Source organism: Hyla sarda, chromosome 10 (genome assembly GCF_029499605.1).
Source record: "Hyla sarda isolate aHylSar1 chromosome 10, aHylSar1.hap1, whole genome shotgun sequence".
In the NCBI taxonomy this organism is placed as follows: domain Eukaryota; kingdom Metazoa; phylum Chordata; class Amphibia; order Anura; family Hylidae; genus Hyla; species Hyla sarda.
The window spans coordinates 34,103,633-34,125,014 of NC_079198.1; the positions used below are offsets into that span (position 1 = coordinate 34,103,633).

The following is a 21,382-nucleotide window of genomic DNA, read 5'->3' on the forward strand; positions in this document are numbered from 1 at the left end:
TCCCCAGCCAAAGTAGTATGCCTCCAGCTGTTGCATAACTACAACACCCAGCATGCCCTTCCGCTGTCCGTACATGCTGGGGGTTGTAGCTTTTGCAACAGCTGAAGGCACACTGGTTGCAAAACACTGAGTTTGTTACCAAACTCGGTGTTTCACAACCAGTGTGCCTCCAGCTGTTGCAAAACTACAACTCCCAGCATGCACTGATAGACCGTACATGCTGGGAGTTGTAGTTTTGCAACAGCTGGATGTTCCCCCCCCCCCCCAATGTGAATGTACAGGGTACACTCACATGGGCGGAGGATTACAGTAAGTATCCGGCTGCAAGTTTGAGGTGCGACAAAATTTCTGCCGCAGCTCAAACTGCCAGCGAGAAACTACTGTGAACCCCCGCCCGTGCGACTGTACCCTAAAAACACTACACTACACTAACACACAATAAAATAAAAAGTAAAAAACACTACGTATACACATACCCCTACACAGCCCCCCTCCCCAATAAAAATGAAAAACGTCTGGTACGCCACTGTTTCCAAAACGGAGCCTCCAGCGGTTGCAAAACTACAACTCCCAGCATGCACTGATAGACCGTACATGCTGGGAGTTGTAGTTTTGCAACAGCTGGATGTTCCCCCCCCCCCCCCCCCCCAATGTGAATGTACAGGGTACACTCACATGGGCGGAGGATTACAGTAAGTATCCGGCTGCAAGTTTGAGCTGCTTCAAATTTTCTGCCGCAGCTCAAACTGCCAGCGAGAAACTACTGTGAACCCCCGCCCGTGTGACTGTACCCTAAAAACACTACACTACACTAACACAAAATAAAATAAAAAGTAAAAAACACTACATATACACATACCCCTATACAACCCCCCTCCCCAATAAAAATGAAAAACGTCTGGTACGCCACTGTTTCCAAAACGGAGCCTCCGGCTGTTGCAAAACAACTACTCCCAGTATTGCCAGATAGCTGTTGACTGTCTAGGCATGCTGGGAGTTTTACAACAGCTGGAGGCACCCTGTTTGGGAATCACTGGCGTATAATACCCCTATGTCCACCCCTATGCAAGTCCCTAATTTAGGCCTCAAATGCGCATGGCGCTCTCACTTTGGAGCCCTGTCGTATTTCAAGGCAACAGTTTAGGGCCACATATGGGGTATCGCAGTACTCGGGAGAAATTGTGTTACACATTTTGGGGGGTATTTTCTGCTATTACCCTTTTAAAAAATATAAAATTTTTGGGAAAACAAGCATTTTAGGTAAAAAAAATATATATTTTTCTACATATGCAAAAGTCGTGAAACACCTGTAGGGTATTAAGGTTCACTTTACCCCTTTTTACGTTCCCCAAGGGGTCTAGTTTCCAAAATGGTATGCCATGTGTTTTTTTTTTTTTGCGGTTCTGGCACCATAGGGGCTTACTAAATGCGGCATGCCCCCAGAGCAAAATTCGCTTTCAAAAAGCCAAATGTGACTCCTTCTCTTCTGAGACCTGTAGTGCGCCAGCAGAGCACTTTTCACCCCCATATGGGGTGTTTTCTGAATCGGGAGAAATTGGGCTTAAAATTTTGGGGGGTATTTTCTGCTATTACCCTTTTTAAAATTGTAAAAATTTTGGGAAACCAAGCATTTTAGGTAAAAAAAAAGATATATTTTTTACATATGCAAAAGTCGTGAAACACCTGTAGGGTATTAAGGTTCACATTACCCCTTGTTACGTTCCCCGAGGGGTCTAGTTTCCAAAATGGTATGTCATGTGTTTTTTTTTGCTGTTCTGGCACCATAGGGGCTTCCTAAATGCGGAATGCCCCCAGAGCAAAATTTGCTTTCAAAAAGCTAAATGTGACTCCTTCTCTTCTGAGACCTGTAGTGCGCCAGCAGAGCACTTTTCACCCCCATGCGAGGTGTTTTCTGTATCGGGAGAAATTGGGATTAAAATTTGGGGGGGTATTTTCTGCTATTACCCTTTTTAAAAATGTAAAATTTTTGGGAAACCAAGCATTTTAGGTAAAAAATATATATATTTTTTTTACATATGCAAAAGTCATGAATCACCTGTAGGGTATTAAGGTTCACTTTACCCCTTGTTACGTACCCTGAGGGGTCTAGTTTCCAAAATGGTATGCCATGTGTTTTTTTTTTTGCTGTTCTGGCACCATAGGGGCTTCCTAAATGCGGCATGCCCCCAGAGCAAAATTTGCTTTCAAAAAGCTAAATGTGACTCCTTCTCTTCTGAGACCTGTAGTGCGCCAGCAAGAGCACTTTTCACCCCCATGCGAGGTGTTTTCTGTATCGGGAGAAATTGGGCTTAAAATTTTGGGGGGTATTTTCTGCTATTACCCTTTTTAAAAATGTAAAATTTTTGGGAAACCAAGCATTTTAGGTAAAAAATATATATATTTTTTTTACATATGCAAAAGTCATGAATCACCTGTAGGGTATTAAGGTTCACTTTACCCCTTGTTACTTACCCTGAGGGGTCTAGTTTCCAAAATGGTATGCCATGTGTTTTTTTTTTTTTTTGCTGTCCTAGCACCATAGGGGCTTCCTAAATGCGGCATGCCCCCCAAAAACCATTTGTCGCTCCTTCCCTTCTGAGCCCTCTACTGCGCCCGCCGAACAATTAACATAGACATATGAGGTATGTGCTTACTCGAGAGAAATTGGGTTTCAAATACAAGTAAAAATTTTCTCCTCTTTACCTCTTGCAAAAATTCAAAAATTGGGTCTACAAGAACATGCGAGTGTAAAAAATGAAGATTTTGAATTTTCTCCTTCACTTTGCTGCTATTCCTGTGAAACACCTAAAGGGTTAATACACTTACTGAATGTCATTTTGAATACTTTGGGGGGTGTAGTTTTTATAATGGGGTCTTTTATGGGGTATTTCTAATATGAAGACCCTTCAAATCCACTTCAAAACTGAACTGGTCCCTGAAAAATAGTGAGTTTGAAAATTTTGTGAAAAATTTCAAAATTGCTGCTGAACTTTGAAGCCTCTGGTGTCTTCCAAAAGTAAAAACTCATAAATTTTATGATGCAAACATAAAGTAGACATATTGTATATATGAACCCCCAAAAAAATATATTTTGAATATCCATTTTCCTTACAAGCAGAGAGCTTCAAAGTTAGAAAAATGCAAAATTTTCATTGTGTATATATACACGTGAGTGCAGGGGACCATAGAAGAGCTGCCGCCCCATCTATACAAGAGGATCGCAAGGGACCCCGGAGATCTGTCAATTAGTACAGGTAACTACTACTCCCATCATGGAAGAGTGTGTTCCATGCTGGGAGTAGTAGTACTACCTAAAAAATTTAAAAAAAAAAAAAAGTTAAAAACACGCACCCAATACATTTTTATTATTGTCGGCTACATTTTTTGTGCTTTACCTGCTCACATAAATTGATCCCTGTTTAAAAATTAATAAACATTTCATAATAAAAAATATACATTTCGTTAGATACAATTTTTTCCATCACTACTGTATCTTTTTTATTATGATTTTTTTTATGGTACCCTACAAAATTTTAATAAAAAAGGCATCTCCATAATTTTTTAGGATCGCTAAAGTCCAAAAAAAGAATAAAAAGATTTACCGAATGTACCCGAATACCGAATGTATCCGAAAAAAAATCAACCCGAATACTGAATGTATCTGGAAAAAAAATCAGCCCCGAACACCCGAATACCGAATGTATCCGAAAAATCAAAACCGAAAATATTGCCGAATCAAATTTTTTTTCCAAAACGAAAAAACCAACCGAAACAAACCGAAACAAAATTTTTTTCTAGTGCACAAGTCTAATACAATTGACTTTCTAGACAACACTGCTGGTGTGTAGGCTTAGTAAGAATGTCAACATCTCAGAGGTGGTGATTTTTTAAACTCCTTGGACTTTGGGGTGGCCAAGCAGCATTACCAAAAAAGCCAGAAGAAACCAGGCCTCAATGTACCAAAGTGGGTGGGCTGGGAAAGCTATTGTCACAAAGCTCCTGGATATAGTCAAACCGGGAAAAGGTGGTATGTAAGGTATTTAGGATCTGCAGAGTACTGTATTTTAATGGCCTTTATTCACTTTGCAACAAGGAAAGAGGAATGTGACCTGTGCAGAGTTCCTATGTATAAGACATAGCAGGGGAGACTTTGATAAGCAGAAAGAATGCTAGTCTGTTAAGACATTCATTGTCAGGCTCCTCTGAAACACTTAGGAGTATTAGGATATTGATATAAAAATATAGGGGGAGATTTATCAAACCCTGTGCAGAGGAAAAGCTGACCAGTTGTCCATAGCAACCAATCAGATCGCTAGTTTCAATTTTAAAAAGGCCTCTGGAAAATAAAAGCAGCGATCTGATTGGTTGCTATGGGCAACTCAGCAACTTTTCCTCAGCACAGGTTTTGATAAATCTCCTCCATAGAAGCTAAAGGAGGAACAAGAGCTGACTAAGGCCAAGTTTGTATGAAAAACATATGCTATGCATGGCTCGGTTCAGAGTGAAGTAAATAAAGTGCAGGGAAGAATGTCTAGCTAAAAGGAGAAGCAGCAGGAAATTGAGAACAGTGTCTTTCTTGAAAAACAGCCAAACAAATGGACCTACGGCTGGTCCAGCTGGGATACGGGAGCTCCCGGTTTTGAAATCCATCAGGATCTGGCAGCAGTAGTGCCTAAACGTAATGTGAATGCAGCCATACAATGGAGTAGGATGGAGGATCACAGGAAAAAGACCGGTATAGGTAGTGCAAACCACTGCAGGAGATGTTTTAAGTTGATAGTTTCTTTTATTGATTAAGCCGTATACCAACGCGTTTCAAGGCTACAATGCCTCTTCATCAGGTAAAATGGCTTACAAACTTGTGTCTATACATACATGGTATTTATAGAGGAAATTGGCGCCGACAGGTAAATAGGCCACGCCCCTTAGGGGTGGGGGATCGTGTTACATGACAGAATGAAAAGAACATAACATAAAAGCATGTATCAAATACATTACATACATATCTTACAGTAAGAGTTGCATACCAGCAAATTAAAACATAGATTTGCTGGGTAGAGAACACAAACATAGCCCCCATAGGTGATATCGGGATTAGGTATCACTGCGCATGCGTCCGGAGCGGAGGCCATGACGTAGCACAGGAAAACGTCGGGCCATCTGCCTCCTGCGCATGCGCCTGCTTCAAGCATTGATAGTATTAACGGAGACCGGGGGAATGAATGGACATGCGTCCGTTCTCGTGCGCATGCGTGGGTTAGGAAAAATACTAATGATGACTAAGTCATCAGGGTTAGAATACCACTGCGCATGCGTCCGGAGCGGAGGCCACGACGTGGAACAGGAAAATGCCGGGCCAGCCGCTCCCCGCGCATGCGTCGGCCACAAATTAAGTAATGATGACGGGGCCAGGGGGAATGAATGGACGCCTGTCTGTTCCCCTGCGCATGCGCCAGATAGAAAAAAATACTAGTGATGACTACGTCGGCAAAGTGAATGGGCTGAGTCTAGACTAGATTATAAATATATAGGTAGCTCAGAATGAGCTCATATTTATATTCTGAGCTATCTATAAAGATGAACAATGGGCCTGGGTAAAAATTGGTCCTATTAAAAGTCAAACTTGGGTATACTATATATTGATTCCAAGTTGAATGTCATGGGTTAAAATAGATAAAGGAAGGGATATACAGTATGTATTGAATAGAATGTATAGTATACAGTAGAATAAAAAACAAATGCCATATTCGTATACATATAAGAAAACACATCATATAAAAGAAAAAAAAAATATATATATATACGCATATATATATAAAAAGGCATATATAAAAGACATAATTTTTTTTTATACATTGACTACAAATATAAAAAAAGGTCCTCATAAAAATTATAAAAAGGGTGAACCCAAAGAGGGAAGAGGGAATTAAATGGGCTGCCAGTGGGAGTACTAGAGAACATGTATAAACTAATCTGCCTTATATGTACATGTATATATACACATATACATAATAGATGATCACTCAAAAATTGCTTGGAAAGAAATTTATATAGTTTGGAGCATATTGCTAGCCGGGAATGAGTATTCTCTATCTTCTCAATGTACTGGTGGATCAATTTTTATCGGATCATATCTATACTTTCCTTGAGACCTGCTGGTGACATTGTGTTCAGTTTGTAGATCCAGTACGACTCTCTGTGTTGTAGGCATTCAAATCTATTATGCACCGTAGCTGGAATATGTTCAATGGCTATAAGGTTAAATGCTGAGAAGTCATTACCATGTGCCTCTCTAGCGTGGCGGGATATACTATGGAGCATAAATCCTTTTATTACATTGGAACGATGCTTGTTCATTCTTGCTCTAAGCTGCTGTTTCGTACGTCCCACATATTGCAACTTACACTCGCATTCCAATACATATACAGTGGTCCCTCAACATATGATATTAATTGGTTCCAGGAGAACCATCATATGTTGAAACCATCATATGTCGAGTACATATGTCTATGTAAAAATGGTAATTGGTTCTGGGGCCTTGGAACCATTGTATGTTGAATACATATCTCTATGGGAAACTGCTAATTGGTTCTGGGATGACCATTGTATGTGGAGTGTATGGGGAGTGTTTAACAAACCAGGGTGCCTCCAGCTGTTGCACAACTACAACTCCCAGCATGCATGTACAGCCATTGACTGTCTGGGCATGCTGGGAGTTATAGTTTTGCAACAGCTGGAGGCACACTGATAGGGAAACATTGATGTATTGTATGTGATGTGTGACATTGCATACAGTACTGTACAGTTCTTTAAATACCTTCAGGGGGGACAGAAAGTCCTCCATTACGATCCAGCCGACTACAGCTCTATAGGAAAGGAAGGGGAGGGCAGCCAGCAGCTCATTGGATGCCTGCAGCAAGATGCTGCAGGCTATTGGCTATGGCTGCACTGGGGGGGGGGGGGGCTTACACGAAGCTCACAGTGGAAGCCTGCGTGAGTTAGCAGGACAGCATGTGAGTAACAGGAGGCAGAACGGGGCACACGGGGCACATTAAACAACTATTTGTCATTTGCTGAAATTGTCAGCGCTGTCAGATAGCTGTTTGTACGATGGACCCAACACACAGCAGCATCATATGTCGATGCTGCCTTCAACATACGATGGGCTCTGAGAGGCCATCATATGTTGAAATGATCATATGTCGGGGCCATCATAAGTCGGGGGTCTCTGTATAACATATGTGGTGGAACAGTCTATTTTGTGTTTTATCTTGAATGTTTCTTGTGTAATATTACTTTTGAAAGTTGTGGTCCCATTTCTGATGTTGAAGCAGCATTTGCAACGGTGGCTGCGGCATCTGAAGGTGCCTGGTGTTTTTTCCATCGATCTCCTAGTGGCTGTGATGTCTTTGAGCCTACTTGGAGCTATCATGCTTTTTATGGTTGCTGCTCTTCTAAAGGTTAATTGTGGTTTTGCAGGTATATGTCTGCACAGGATCGGATCTTTCAAAAGGATGTTCCAGTTTTTCTCCAGTATCTGTCTAATGGTATTATGCCTGATGGTGTATGTTGTAATGAAGTTATGCTTGTATTCTGTAGAGTTTTCTTCTACTTTTTTCTTCTTTTCATTCCCTCTTTTTTCTTGGATCTCTCTATCATTCCTACTTTCTTCATGTCTATTTTTATCTCCTGTTAGTGCCTTCTGGTAGGCCGCTTTCACAATTTTTTTTGGATACCCCTTTTCCAAAAGACGATTAGTATTGGTATTACTTTGGATCTGGTAATCTTTTTTCTTAGTGCAGCTCCGCCTTATCCGATGGAACTGGCCATATGGTAGACTGGTCTTCCACTTCTTGTAGTGGCAGCTAGTATATGATAGCAGACTATTACAATCTACTTTTTTAAAGAACGTTTTCGTTATGATTTTGTTCTTTTCGTTAGAGAGTTCAAGATCCAGATATTCCATATGGTCATCACACCGTCCAGTAAGTGAAATGTTAAAATGATTATTATTAAGATGTTCAGTGAAATCCTTGAATTCTTCCCTCGTTCCATTTCAAATGAAAAGAAGATCGTCTATATACCTCTTGTATAGTTTGATCTTATCTTACCATTGGTGTTCGCCAAAGATGTATACTGCTTCAAATGCGCCCATAAATACATTTGCGAACGCGGGTGTGTGCCCATGGCGGTACCACGAGTTTGTAGGTATATCTTTTTTTCAAAAGTAAAATAATTGTGGTACAAGATGAATCTAATACAATTGAGGACAAAATCCTTCTGTTCACTAGGCATGGTGGGATCTTCTTTTAAAATGTCTTCTATCACTTTCAGACCCTTTTCATGTGAAATATTAGAATATAATGCAGACACATCTAATGTGGCCCACATATATCCAGGTCGCCACTCCACATCCTTAAGCTTCTCAATTAGAGAAGGGGTGTCTTTTAGATATGATTTCAATTTCACCACATGTTTCTGTAACAGTATGTCCACATATTTGGACATATTGCTGGTGATGGAATTTATCCCAGAAATAATCGGGCGTCCAGGGGGGTTGTCCATGTCCTTATGGACTTTTGGGAGGTGGTAGAATAGGGCTGTCCTCGGATCATTAATTTTAATGAATTATTTTTCTTTCTTCATTATTATCCCTCTTGAATGGGCATCCTGCATAAGTTTGATACACTTTTCTTGATATTCTAGGGTAGGATCTGATGGGAGTGTAGTGTAATATTCAGGATCTTCAAGGATTCTATGTGCTTCCCTTATGTAGTCGTTCCTATTTTGCACTACAATGCCTCCCCCTTTGTCCTCATTTCTTATTACAATCTCTGTATTTTTGGATAGTGATCTTAAGGCTTCTTATTCTTGTTTTGTTAAGTTATGTTTAATTGGGCCTTTTTGTTTCAAATTCCTGAATTCGGCTGATACTAACTCAAAGAATGTTTCTATGTAGTGTCCTTTATGGTGAGTAGGAAAAAAAGTGGATGGTAGTTTTAAATTTGTGGAGATGGGTGGTGGGTCCAGGGTTATCATGGTTTCTTCTGCCAGGGTTATCATGGTATCTTCTGATACTTTTCTATCAGTTGTATACAGTTTTGGTAGATTGAAATGTCTGGTGAGTGTCAGCTTACGGATGAACTTGTTGAGATCGATGTATAGTTTGAAGTCATCAATCCCATTGGCCGGACAGAAGGAAAGTCCCTTATTAAGGACATCCCGTTCTTTTTCATTCAGCAAATGGTCTGAGAGGTTGAAAATTTTAAAGTTGTTTGGAGTGGTTGTTAGGTCTTGTCTTTTATTTTAGATTTACATACAATGGAGTAGGTCCTTCTGGATGAGAACAATAGTGACTTCCTGAGCACTGAGTAGAACAACTATGGCCTCTTTGAAGAAATCAAGATGCTTCAATTCCCCAACCAGGGGCGGACTGACCGGCCGGTCTGATCGGACATGGTCCGAGGGCCCGACCGGGTAAAGGGCCCGCTGCAGCTGCTACTGAGAATCCAGGACACTCATCCTGGATCCCCAGGCAGACAGCGCTGCCTTCTCCTGTATGTGCTGTACATACACATACAGGAGAAGGCGTCCCCTCTGTGTGAGTTGCATCTGCAACCTACACAGAGGAGATGTGACCTCCGCCTCCACGCAGCAGAGGCACCAATGACGTCCCTCATCGGCGCCTGCACTGTGGAGGACGAAAAACGCAGGTCCCTGCTGCACTCCGGAGGAGAAGATCGCTGCATGGGACATCAGGTGAGCACCATTTTAAAAATGTTTCCACCTGGGAAGGGGGGAAGGGGAGAGAACTCTGCTGCCTGCACCCACTCGGGGAGGAGGGGGGACTCTAACTCTGCTACCTATACCCACTGGGGGAGGACTCTATCTCTGCTTTCTACACCTACTGTGGGGGGGCTCTAACTCTGCTGCCTACACCTACTGGGGGTGGCAAACTGCTGCCCACACTCCTGGAGGGGACTCGAACTCTGCTGCTACTGGGGGGGGGGACAACTCTGCTGACTGCACCAACTGGGGCCTACACCTACTTGGGGGGGACTCTGCTGCCTACACCTACTGTGGGGGGATCTTGCTGCCTACACCTGCTGTGGGGGGATCCTGGTGCCTACACCTACTGTGGGGGGAACCCTGCTGCCTACACCTACTGGGGGGGAAGCTCTTCTGCCTTCACCCTCTGCGGGGGATCTTGCTGCCTACACCTACTGTCGGGGGAACTCTGCTGCCTACACCTACTGTGAGGGAACTCTGCTGCCTACACCTACTGTGAGGGAATTCTGCTGCCTATCAGGTGAGCATAGTGAAAAAAAATTCCACCTGGGAAGGGGGGGAGGGGAGCGGTCTCTGCTGCCTGCACCCACTCGGGGAGGGGAGGACTCTAACTCTGCTGCCTACACCTACTGGGGGGACTCTAACTTTGCTGCCTATACCCACTGGGGGAGGACTCTATCTCTGCGTTCTACACCTACAGGGGGGGGGGGACTCGAACTCTGCTGCATACACCTACTGAGGGTGGCAAACGGTGGCCAACTGCTGTCTACACTCCTGGGGGGGGGGGACTCGAACTCTGCTGCTACTGGGGAGGGGACAACTCTGCTGACTGCACCAACTGGGGCCTACACCTACTTGGGGGGGGAACTCTGCTGCCTACACCTACTGTGGGGGGATCCTGCTGCCTACACCTACTGTGGGGGGATCCTGCTGCCTACACATACTGTGGGGGGAACCCTGCTGCCTACACCTACTGGGGTGGAAGCTCTTCTGCCTTCACCTACTGTGGGGGGATCTTACTGCCTACACCTACTGTGAGGGGGACCCTGCTGCCTACACCTACTGTGGGAGGGACCCTGCTGCATACACCTACTGTCGGGGGAACTCTGCTGCCTACACCTACTGTGAGGGAACTCTGCTGCCTACACCTACTGTGAGGGAATTCTGCTGCCTACACCCACTATGGGGGAACTCCCTGCCTGCACCCACTGTGGGGGAATTCTGCTGCTTACACCCACTGTGGGGGAACTCTGCTGCCTACACCCACTGTGGTGGAACTCTGCTGCCTTTACCCCCTATGGGGGAACTCTGCTACCTACACCTACTATGGGGGAACTCTGCTGCCTACACCTAATGTGAGGGAACTCTGCTGCCTACACCTAATGTGAGGGACTATCTACTATGTTCCTGTCTAGCTAGTATGGGGACAAATTACTATAGTAATAGGAGGGCTACCTATTAACTACATAGGGGGTTTTCATACTGCCCCTCCTGAGACTAGACTCTGGATCCGCCACTGGGTAGAGGGTTGCTGGCTACCTACTTGACTAACTCCCTGGCTACCTAACTTTGTACCTGGATGCATAACTACTTACCTACATACCTGGCTATCTAGATCCCTACATACCTGGCTGCCTAACTACCTACCTACATATCTGGCTACCTAACTTTGTACATACCTGGCCTTCATACATGGCTGCCTTCCTACCCGGCTAGTCACCTACCTACATATCTGGCTTCCTAATCTACTTACCTATATTACTATTTAACTGGCTACCTACCTACCTGCCATTTTACTGTGCAGGACACAGAGGAGGGCATTATAACAGGGGCTTATAGATGGAAAGATTGTGTAGAGGAGGGGGGGCACTGGAAAAATGCAGTCTGACTTGCTTGTCCTGCAGATGTTAAGAGATCGACATGGCGGTCTGATCCGTACAGAGAAGAAAAGGAAAGAGGACGCCGCTGATCAGAAAAGACATAAGTGTGAGTCCCTTGATGCAACTGTAATCAGTTATATGGCATAGAGATCCTGTTTACAGCTGATATCTACTGCCATATGGTCCTGTATATAATCACTTATATTGAATACAGATCCTGTATAGTATACTGGTCTATGTATAGTGGTTTTATTCAGTTCAGTATGGCGGTATTATCCAGTTATTGTGTGGTGGTATATATTTACTCCTTGTATACTGGTATTATTGGTCATGGAAAATTATTTTACCTACCTTAAAGTGTTTCTTATACATAAAGTTTGTTTATTTTGTGTGTAGGGGTGGTGGAGGGATTTGGGTTGAATAGGGGCAGAAATGGGACCAGCGGCAGAGCATTGCAGGGGGCCCTTGCTTTTTTAGTCTGGGGGCCCTGAGTGTTGTCAGTCCGCCCCTGTCCCCAACCCAAATGAATCCTTCAGGGCTTAGGGAGGAAGCTGAGAAGCCTAATCAGAGTTGGTAATTACCAAATCAGTACAATTGGCAAAAGAAGTTAAAGCATATTCTTCTTCTTGTGTGATATTCTTAATACACAAGTGCCCTCATATCATGAAGTATTGACTTACAGAAAAGGTTAAAGGAAGAAGCATCGTCATGATGTGAAACAGGTTGTTGCCTCTACACGCCCCCTGCACCTGCACCTTAACTTTTCATAAAACACTATTAAAGAAGATTTTAGTCTGAATGAAATGGTGAGTGCTATGCTCTTTATTTGTTTATTGAATGTTGCTTCATATAAAGCATAAGGACTTGGACTACATACTGGGGGAGATTTATCAAAACCTGTCCAGAGGAAAAGTGGCTCAGTTGCCCATAGAAACCAATCAGCTCGCTTCTTTCATTTTTAACAAGGCCTCTGCAAAATGAAAGAAGTGATCTGATTGGTTGCTATGGGCAACTGGGCCACTTTTCCTCTGGACAGGTTTTGATAAATCTCCCCCACTGTAGCTGCTTATTTGCCAGATTTTCAATGTGAAAGATTCCTTTTAATGCTCTCTATTAAGATGGAGCCTGTTTTTCATTTCAAGCAATGTTAACCGTGTGCCTCAATTTAAATGGGCACTGTCACCAACTTTTTTTTTTTATATGTTGTAGAACATATGTACTACAACATATCTCTAATATAGTTTCATTATTTTTTTTTTTTATTATAAGGGTGTAATTTACATTTGAAAACCGGCCACTAGGGGTCTCCCTCCTAGTGGCCGGCTGCAGCCTGGAGTGATGTCACGCCTGAAAAAGGACTGATTTTGGCCTGGCAATCAGTTCTTTTTCATTTATGCTGCTCTCGCTCCCTGCCTATCAATCAGACAGGCGGGAGCGAGCGCATTGGCTCCCCGGCCACTGGCTGGGAGGCCACTCCTCCCGCACATCGCCGCCGCCTCGTCGCCCCCGCTGTCCCTGCACGCCCGCTGCCGGTAAGTATAACGGAGGGAACGGGGTATGCGGGCGGGGGGTTTGTGATGGAGGGAACAGGGTATGCGGGCGGGGGGGGGGGGGTTGTGATGGAGGGAACGGGGTATGGCGGGGAGGGGCTTTGACGGAGGGAATGGGCTAGCGCCGTAGCGCCGCGTGGCACTAACTTATAGTTTATCTACACAGGGTGCCTCCAGCTGTTTCACTACTACAACTCTCAGCATGCCCTGACAGCCAATAGATGTCAGGACAAGCTGGGAGTTGTAGTGGTGAAACAGCTGGAGGCACCCTGTGTAGATAAACTAAGGGCGGATGTCCCACCCCAGCAGGCATCAGTGATGTGGTGCCTGCTGGGGAAGTCTCCCTGGTAGTGAGCACACTACCAGGAAGAAAAAAAAGTTATTTTTAATATAGTAAAAATAAAAATTAAAAGCAGGTAGGGGGTTAGGGATAGATTGGCAATAGGCAGGCCCTGCCAGAAAAAAAAATAGGATTGTGGGAGCTACCCTTTAAGCCTCAATGACTATTTGCATGAAAATCCTCTGTGCATGAGCAGTTAGTAAAGATAAAAGTTTATATTGAAGTGAATTATTACATAAACTTCTGGCCTGCTTCCCCCCCCCCCAGCATTCCAGAGGTTTCATGCCAGAAACAGACAACGCCTTCCCAGCAGTACTTTGGACACAACAAACATACAGGATCATCTCGGTGTGCAGTTATTCGGCATTACTTGTGCTCCTTTGTTTTTAAGCTCATCAGCAGTATGTCGGATTTTACAAATACAAGTGAATATGAAGAGAAGTTTGATCCCCGGCTGTATCTGGAAACGTATTTCCATTTGGGATCAGGTAGCCTGGCTGATGACTTCCTGAGGTTTGTTCTTGAAAATTTCAACAACACTTTTAAATCAGGTATGAGATGCAGAATGATAAACATCATTCTTTTCTGGCAAAAATATAGTTTCTTTAGTGTATTGACCTCATCAGATTTTATGAAGAAGAATTACATTTAAGATCCTTGTAGTGTCTTGCAATGTTATTATTTAATTTACGGGGAGGGTGCCATATGCCCCATAAGATATCTGTTGCTTTATTAAAGGAAATAAAACAGTCATAGTAGGGTAATGGCCAAGTACTGTAATACATATTTTTATTATGTATTTTCTTTTCACTATTTTCAATTTCTCAATTTTTTTTATTATGCATATGGTACTCCTCATAATAGACCATTTTACCATTACAATACATTTTATATTGCTTTCCCTTGTAACTGGGGCCAACATATTAGCAGCCCGCTTAATGCTCACTATAGAACTACTCTCAAAGCTAACCAGTACATGGGGATCACATGATCACCAAGCTGCCTGCTGTACTGTGTGCGCTGCGCTCATTGATTACAGCTGGTTCTCATCTCCAGCAGCAGTGTGATTTCCATGCCACTGCAAACTTTGCATTGTACATTTTGATATAATTCCAGCCACAGCTCATAAGTAGAGAGAAGCAAGCCAACCCTATCGCATTGCATTATGTGACATACAGCTCTCGGGCCAATCAGGAGACAGGAGGCTTATAAAACCATATGTAATGAATTGTGAAAGCAATCTTGTTGAAAAAACTGAGAGCAGACGGCAAGAAAGCAAGCAGTGCAAATCAGTGGGCTGACCTGTATTTTAACGTAAATACGCATTTAAAGCATTTATAATTAACATGGATTATACATTTGAGGCCAAGTTGCCTGTATTTTCTGGTTGGTATCAAACATACAATATTTCTACCCAGGTTAAACATAAATACACATTGAAAGCGTTGAAAGTGATCGTGGTATTAAAAACGCTGAGAGTGAATGTTAAAGGGGTACTCCGGTGAAAAACTTTTTTTTTTAAATCAACTGAAATTTTAACAGATTTGTAAATTACTTCTATTAAAAAATCTTAATCCTTCCTGTACTTATTAGCTGCTGAATACTACAGCGGAAATTATTTTCTTTTCGAAACACAGAGCTGTCTGCTGACATCATGAACACAGTGCTCTCTGCTGACATTTCTGTCCATTTTAGGAACTGTCCAGAACAGCATATGTTTGCTATGGGGATTTCCTTTTACTCTGGACAGTTCCTAAAATGGACAGAGATGTCAGCAGAGAGCACTGTGCTCATGATGTCAGCAGACAGCTCTGTGTTTCAAACGGAAAAGAATTTCCACTGTAGTATTCAGCAGCTAATAAGTACTGGAAGGAATAAGATTTTTTAATAGAAGTAATTTACAAATATGTTTAAATTTCTGGCACCAGTTGATTTAAAAAAAAAAAAAAGTTGATTAAAAAAAAAAAAAGTTTTTCACCAGAGTACCCCTTTAACTGTCAGTTTCTCTGCCACTTGATTACTTTGTGTCAAAACACACTAAAAACATAACAATAACCCCCAAATCTTGTTCAATAAAAAAAGCCTCTTGACCCCTTAAGGACCCGGGCTTTTTCCGTTTTTTTCATTTTCAATTTTTCATCCTTAACTTTAAAAAATCATAACTCTTAAAAATTTTCACCTAAAATTATATATAATGGCTTAATTTTTGCGTCACTAATTCTACTTTGTAATGACATTAGTCATTTCACCCAAAAATCTACGGTGAAACGGGAAAAAAAATCAATGTGCGACAAAATTGATGAAAAAACACTATTTTGTAAGTTTTGGGGGCTTCTGTTTTTACGCAGTACATTTTTTGTCAAAAATGATACCTTATCTTTATTCTGTAGGTCCATACGGTTAAAATGATACCCTACTTGTATAGGTTTGAATTTGTATCACTTCCGAAAAAAATCATGAATACATGCAGGAAAATTTATACGTTTAAAATGGTCATCTTTTGACCCCTATAACTTTTTTATTTTTCTGTGTTCAGGGCGCTTTGAGGACTCATTTTTTGCGCCGTCATCTGAAGTTTTTAGCTGTACCATTTTTGTTGTGATCAGACTTTTTGATCACTTTTTAAAAAATGCGCTATTTTGGACTTTGGAATTTTTTTGCGCGTACGACATTGAACGAGCGGTTTAAAAAGCAGTATATTTTTATAATTCGGACATTTCTGCACGCGGCAATACCACATATGTTTATTTTTATTATTATTTACATAATGTTTTTTTTATTTTTGAAAATGCCGGGTGATTCAAACTTTTATTAGGGGAAGGGATAATTGAAAGGGTTAATGATTTTTTTACACTTTTCTTATGCAACATTATAGCTCCCATAAGGGGCTATAACATTGCATGTACTGATCTTTTACACTGATTGATCCATCTCCATAGGAATGGATCAATCAGTGTTTTCGGCGATTGAATGCTCAAGCCTGGATCTCAGGCTTGAAGCATTCATTCGGCGATCGGATAGCACAGGAGAAGGTAAGAAGACCTCCTCCTGTGCTACAGCTGTTCGGGATGCCGCGATTATACCGCGGCGATCCCAAACAGCTCCCTGAGCTAGCCGGGCACTTTTACTTTTGTTTTTAGCCGCGCGGCTCAGCTTTGAGCGGCTAAAGGGTTAATAGCGCGCGGCACAGCGATCAGTGCCGCGCGCTATTAGAGGCGGGTCCCGGCTTCACTATGACGTCGGGCCCGCCTGGATATAATGCGGGGTCACCGTGTGACCCCGCGTTGTATCGCAGGACCGGGACTCATGACGTACGCATACGTCATGGGTCCTTAAGAGGTTAAAGACATGGTTGGCAGAGGAAGGGCTAGAGCACCCCTGCCATGTTCTCTGCCATTAAGCATGTTGGTGGCAGTAGCAGCTCTGTGGGCACCACCCATTTTCCCTGACCCAGTACAGGTAGCAGCAGCTTAAGTAAGCAAAAGTTGGCACAGGGTTGTGTGGTTTCAGACAAAATGCAACACTTGTGAACTGGTTGACTTGCTCTTGATCAACTGAGGAGGAGGGAGAGTCTGACGATGCGACTATGAGCCAGGTGTGGATTACTCATCGTCTACAGTTACATGGAGCAGTGCAAGTGGCCTTTCTAGACAGTGTGTTTATCATCTCTTTCTTTGCTGCCCGCCTAGTGCTAAGCTGAACTATAGCATTAGTGAGGACAGTCAGCCTTTGGAGTGTGTTATAGAGGTGGTGGAGGTGAAAGCATTGGCCAAGCATAGCACTAGTTGGACTGGTGTTGATAGACCTGGTGGGGATACTGTAAGGCATCATGGTGAATATGCTGAGGGAAAGCAAGGAGCAAATGGTCAGACATCAGAAATACTTACTGAGAAAATTGGTGGGGACGATGAGGAGGAGTTTGATGATAATGATATTAGTAATGTAGAGCAGAGCAAACCAGAACATCTGTCAAACATACCAGGTGTAGGCCTTCTAATATGATCAGCTCTGGAGCAGGTGACAGTGATGCTGCTCCATCAGTATGCTTGAGAAAAAAGCCTTTCAGAGATGGGGCACAGTTGGGTAATAGTATACCTATGTCTTTATGGTATCCTACCATGTGGAAATTATTCCTCCCTAAAGTGATGCGGAAAACTGGGCACAGTGCATCTCTGCAAAAAGAAAGTAAGGCATAGCCAAGGTCAGAGTTTAGGAATTACTGCTCTACATAAACATATGGAGCAGCATCACAAGGCCTGGCTACAAGTATAACAAGTCCGCCACTGCCTGCTATCTGCTGGCTACATCTAACACTAGTCCACCACCCCTGCTGTCCACTAGCTTCATCAACTACCACCAGTCCACCACCCACTGTCGATTGGCACCTACAGCTACTGCTATTCTTCCACTGCCTGGTGTCTGCTGGTTACTACAACTACAACCAGTCCACCACTGTCTGCTGTCCGCTGGCTACAACTAGCACTAGTCCACCATTGCCTGCTGGCTACAGCTAACACTAGTCCACCACCCTTGCTGTCCTCGGGCTTCTTCAAGTACCACCAGTCCACCACCTGCTGTCGATTGGCACCTACAACTACCACCATTCCACCACTGCCTGGTGTCTGCTGGTTACAACAATTACCACCACTACACCACTGCCTGTTGTCCGCTGGCTACAACTGAAAAAATTGATAATTGTTTCAGATTTCTTATAAAAGCTATTTCTTTTTCACTATTTTGGGACACCCATCCTGTTACAAATCCCAAAAGGGAGAATTTTTGAAACACTACCCCTAATAGGAGGGATATGCCTTTGTCATCTATAATGAGTCCTATCATTGCAGGCCAATTACATCTCATTAACTGATAGACGGTATCACATGAAGCTCTGTCCTTGTTTTTTCTTGTTCTCACTTACATTGATGTAAAAGTTGAAGCTTTTCTTATGTAATATCAGTTTTTATTCCCATTCTAGTTCATATAACAATTATTTTGTTTACCAGGTGCTGTGAAAGGATGTAAACTTATTGACATTGGTACTGCCCCCTCCATATACCAACTTCTTTCAGCTTGTGAAACCTTTGATGATATTACAGTTACTTGGCATACTAAAAGAGAACTGCAAGAGCTGCAGAAATGGCTGAATAATGAACCTGATGCATTTGACTGGTCCTCTATAATAAAACATGTTTGTGAAATTGAAGGAAACAGGTTGGTATGAATTATGGCTATGGACAGTTTGCAATATTTTTTTTATTGTTAAGGTGTTTGCTGAATGCAAAACAAAGCAACTTCTGCTACTCAGTGAAGTATAAGTCTATCAGATAGAGTTTCTGCTTTCTCAGTTTTAGGGCCCACGCACAATATGGAATTTTCGCCCAGAGAGCTTCCGTGTGGTGAGAGTTCCTGTGTGCAATGTCCCCGCAGACATTAAAGAAATACTCCAGAATAGAACAATGTATCCCCTATCCTAAGAATAGGGGATAAGTGTCAGATTGCAGGGGGCCAGACTCCTGGGACCCCTCGCAATCTCCTGCATGGTGCCCCGGCACTCCTCCTAAAAGGGAGCAAGTTAACTGCCCTAATCTGTGGCTGACATGTCCCCTCCATGCACCTCTATGGGAGAGCTGGAGATTCCCGAGTGCATCACTCCGACTATGCCATAGAGAAGCATGGAAGGGTTCCGGCTATCCCATTGAGAAGCATGGAAGGGTTCCGGCTATCCCATTGAGAAGTATTGAAGGGTGGTCGACATGCCCCATTAAGAAGGCCATGATGACAGGTGGGAGATGAGCCCCCCTGTGATCTGACACTTATCCCCTATCCTTAAGATAGGGGATACATTTTTCTATCCCGGAGTACTCCTTTAAGCACTGTCTTCTTGACAGCAATGCTGTTCTGGTGGAATTCTGCCAATGGAGAGTTTCCACAGGGTAAATTCTATAGTGTGTACATAGCAGTAGACTCCTATTGAAAACACTGGGAGGCTGCTGCAAGGGGAATTCCACCTGGATATTCTGTAGTGTGCATGGGCCTTTATAAATAGCAGCAGGAAGGGGGAATGAATTACACACCATATAAAAACGTGTACAGAGGGTGGAGGATAATATAGAATGATATAGACCATGTACAAGTAAAAAGAGAAAATAGCGCTCACACAGCAAGTTATAGAGGCTGTAGGAGCAAAAGTAAGCAACATTTTTAAAGGCTTATAAAAACAACAAACGTTATCTGGTTACTATCTGGATATATATATATATATATATATATATATATATATATATGTGAAAAGCTTCAAAGCCACGCCACTTCCCACTTTCTATAAGTTCCCTGTAAACCATCCTGCCTGATATGCATGGCTACTGTGGCCCCTGTGGCTGCTTGATATTCTTCTCTCCCCTTGCCTACATCTTGCAGCTCTGCTCTGCCAGCCCCCACCCTCCTGCTCTGAGCAGCAGAGAGAGGTTCAGTGTCTGATTGGCTGAGGATGAACACACCTTCCAACTCTCAGCACTAAAGAGAGCATGACTCATCAGCGCAGGGCAGAAACCACATGGTCTATGTCTCTCAGGTGGGTGGGTACTGCTTTCAGAGAGGGATTTGAACAGAGACAGAGTGGATGGCTGGATGATGTAATTCCCTCACTCATGTAAGTGCTCTAGATAGCTAATGAATGATCTTTAGACAATTAAATAGATTTATGAGAGGGAAAGGATGGGCTATGGGTTTACTTCCCCAGAGTAACCCTTTAATCTGCTATTTTGTTCTAGAGGATCAACGCAGAACACATATTTTAATTACATAAAAATGTGATATTCCTCATTTTTTTAAGTGGAACATTTATTGCAGAAAATGTCTAGTAATCAAACCTATTTAAATCTGAATGGAATGGATTTCTCAGTGTTAGTGTTAGTGTTTTCAGAATTTCTTTTGCAGAATCTGCACTGAAAGTTTGCAACAAAATACAGTACCATATTAGTAAATACATTTCAACCAACCCAATATATTCAAGTGGAAAAATAGGCTGTTCATTCAAGGGTTATCTAATTACACAGATTTTTGAGTGGATTTAGTGGTGGGGGAAGTGTAAATAAAATAGGCTTTAAAAAAATGTCTCAAAAAGGATCTGTCTGGAGGTCAACATACATAACAACAAAAAAATGTGTGAAGATTTACAGTAAACTGTAGAGCTTATACATGATGTGGGAACATACTCTTAGACTCTCCAGGATACCACCCAATTGAAGCAGATAAATCTAAGGAAGATGGAGTCAAAGAAGGTAGAGATGAAATATCAACATTTTCAATCATCAACAGCACACAAAGGCATGTCTTGGGCCCTAAAAATTTAGATTTTGCCCCCTATTTATGAATGTTCTGTTTTTCTGTTGCTGTATCTTTAATAATTTATAGATGTCACTTAAATTTAAAGATCTGTCACTCATATTATCAATTATGTCTGACCCACAGTTTTTTGCACTTCTTACCTTTGCATTGGCATCTCTTCTAGACAGCATACAAATGACCAACATCTTATAAGGTATTGTGTCATCCCCTCTGAAAGAATAAGCTTATGAGGTGTTCAGATGATCACCCCAGGGATGGTCCAGTCCATATTAGGGCCTTCCCATTTATGTGTTTTGTGTAAAGGGAGCCCACTCACCAGGGACGTGCACAGACATTTTGAAGGGCAGGGGCTCAAGTAAAAAAAGAGGGCACTTTTCATAATTTAAAAAACGTCTGCCAGACTTAATGGGCAGATGTGCTGCGGCCCAGGGACACAGTGGACTCCCGACGGGCCTCCTCGACATTCCTAGCCCCAT

The 21,382-nt window shown here is 42.7% G+C and overlaps 1 protein-coding gene across 8 annotated transcripts in view; it reads left to right on the top strand.

Annotated features, from left to right (window-relative positions):
• Positions 1-4,386: 4,386 nt before the first annotated feature.
• The window catches only part of LOC130294636 (nicotinamide N-methyltransferase-like), a 24,621-nt gene continuing 7,625 nt past the window's right edge, over positions 4,387-21,382 (top strand). The window contains exons 1-4 of one of the 8 annotated variants that reach the window (XM_056544795.1): positions 4,711-4,841; positions 12,352-12,475; positions 13,827-14,110; positions 18,563-18,770. In XM_056544795.1, the coding sequence (XP_056400770.1) occupies positions 12,468-12,475; positions 13,827-14,110; positions 18,563-18,770 (500 nt within the window). In that variant the 5' untranslated portion in view covers positions 4,711-4,841; positions 12,352-12,467. Of the gene's footprint in view, positions 4,842-12,351; positions 12,476-12,776; positions 13,202-13,826; positions 14,111-18,562; positions 18,771-21,382 lie in introns of those variants that run through there. The other 7 variants (XM_056544797.1, XM_056544800.1, XM_056544798.1 and 4 more) reach the window with 7 other exon arrangements.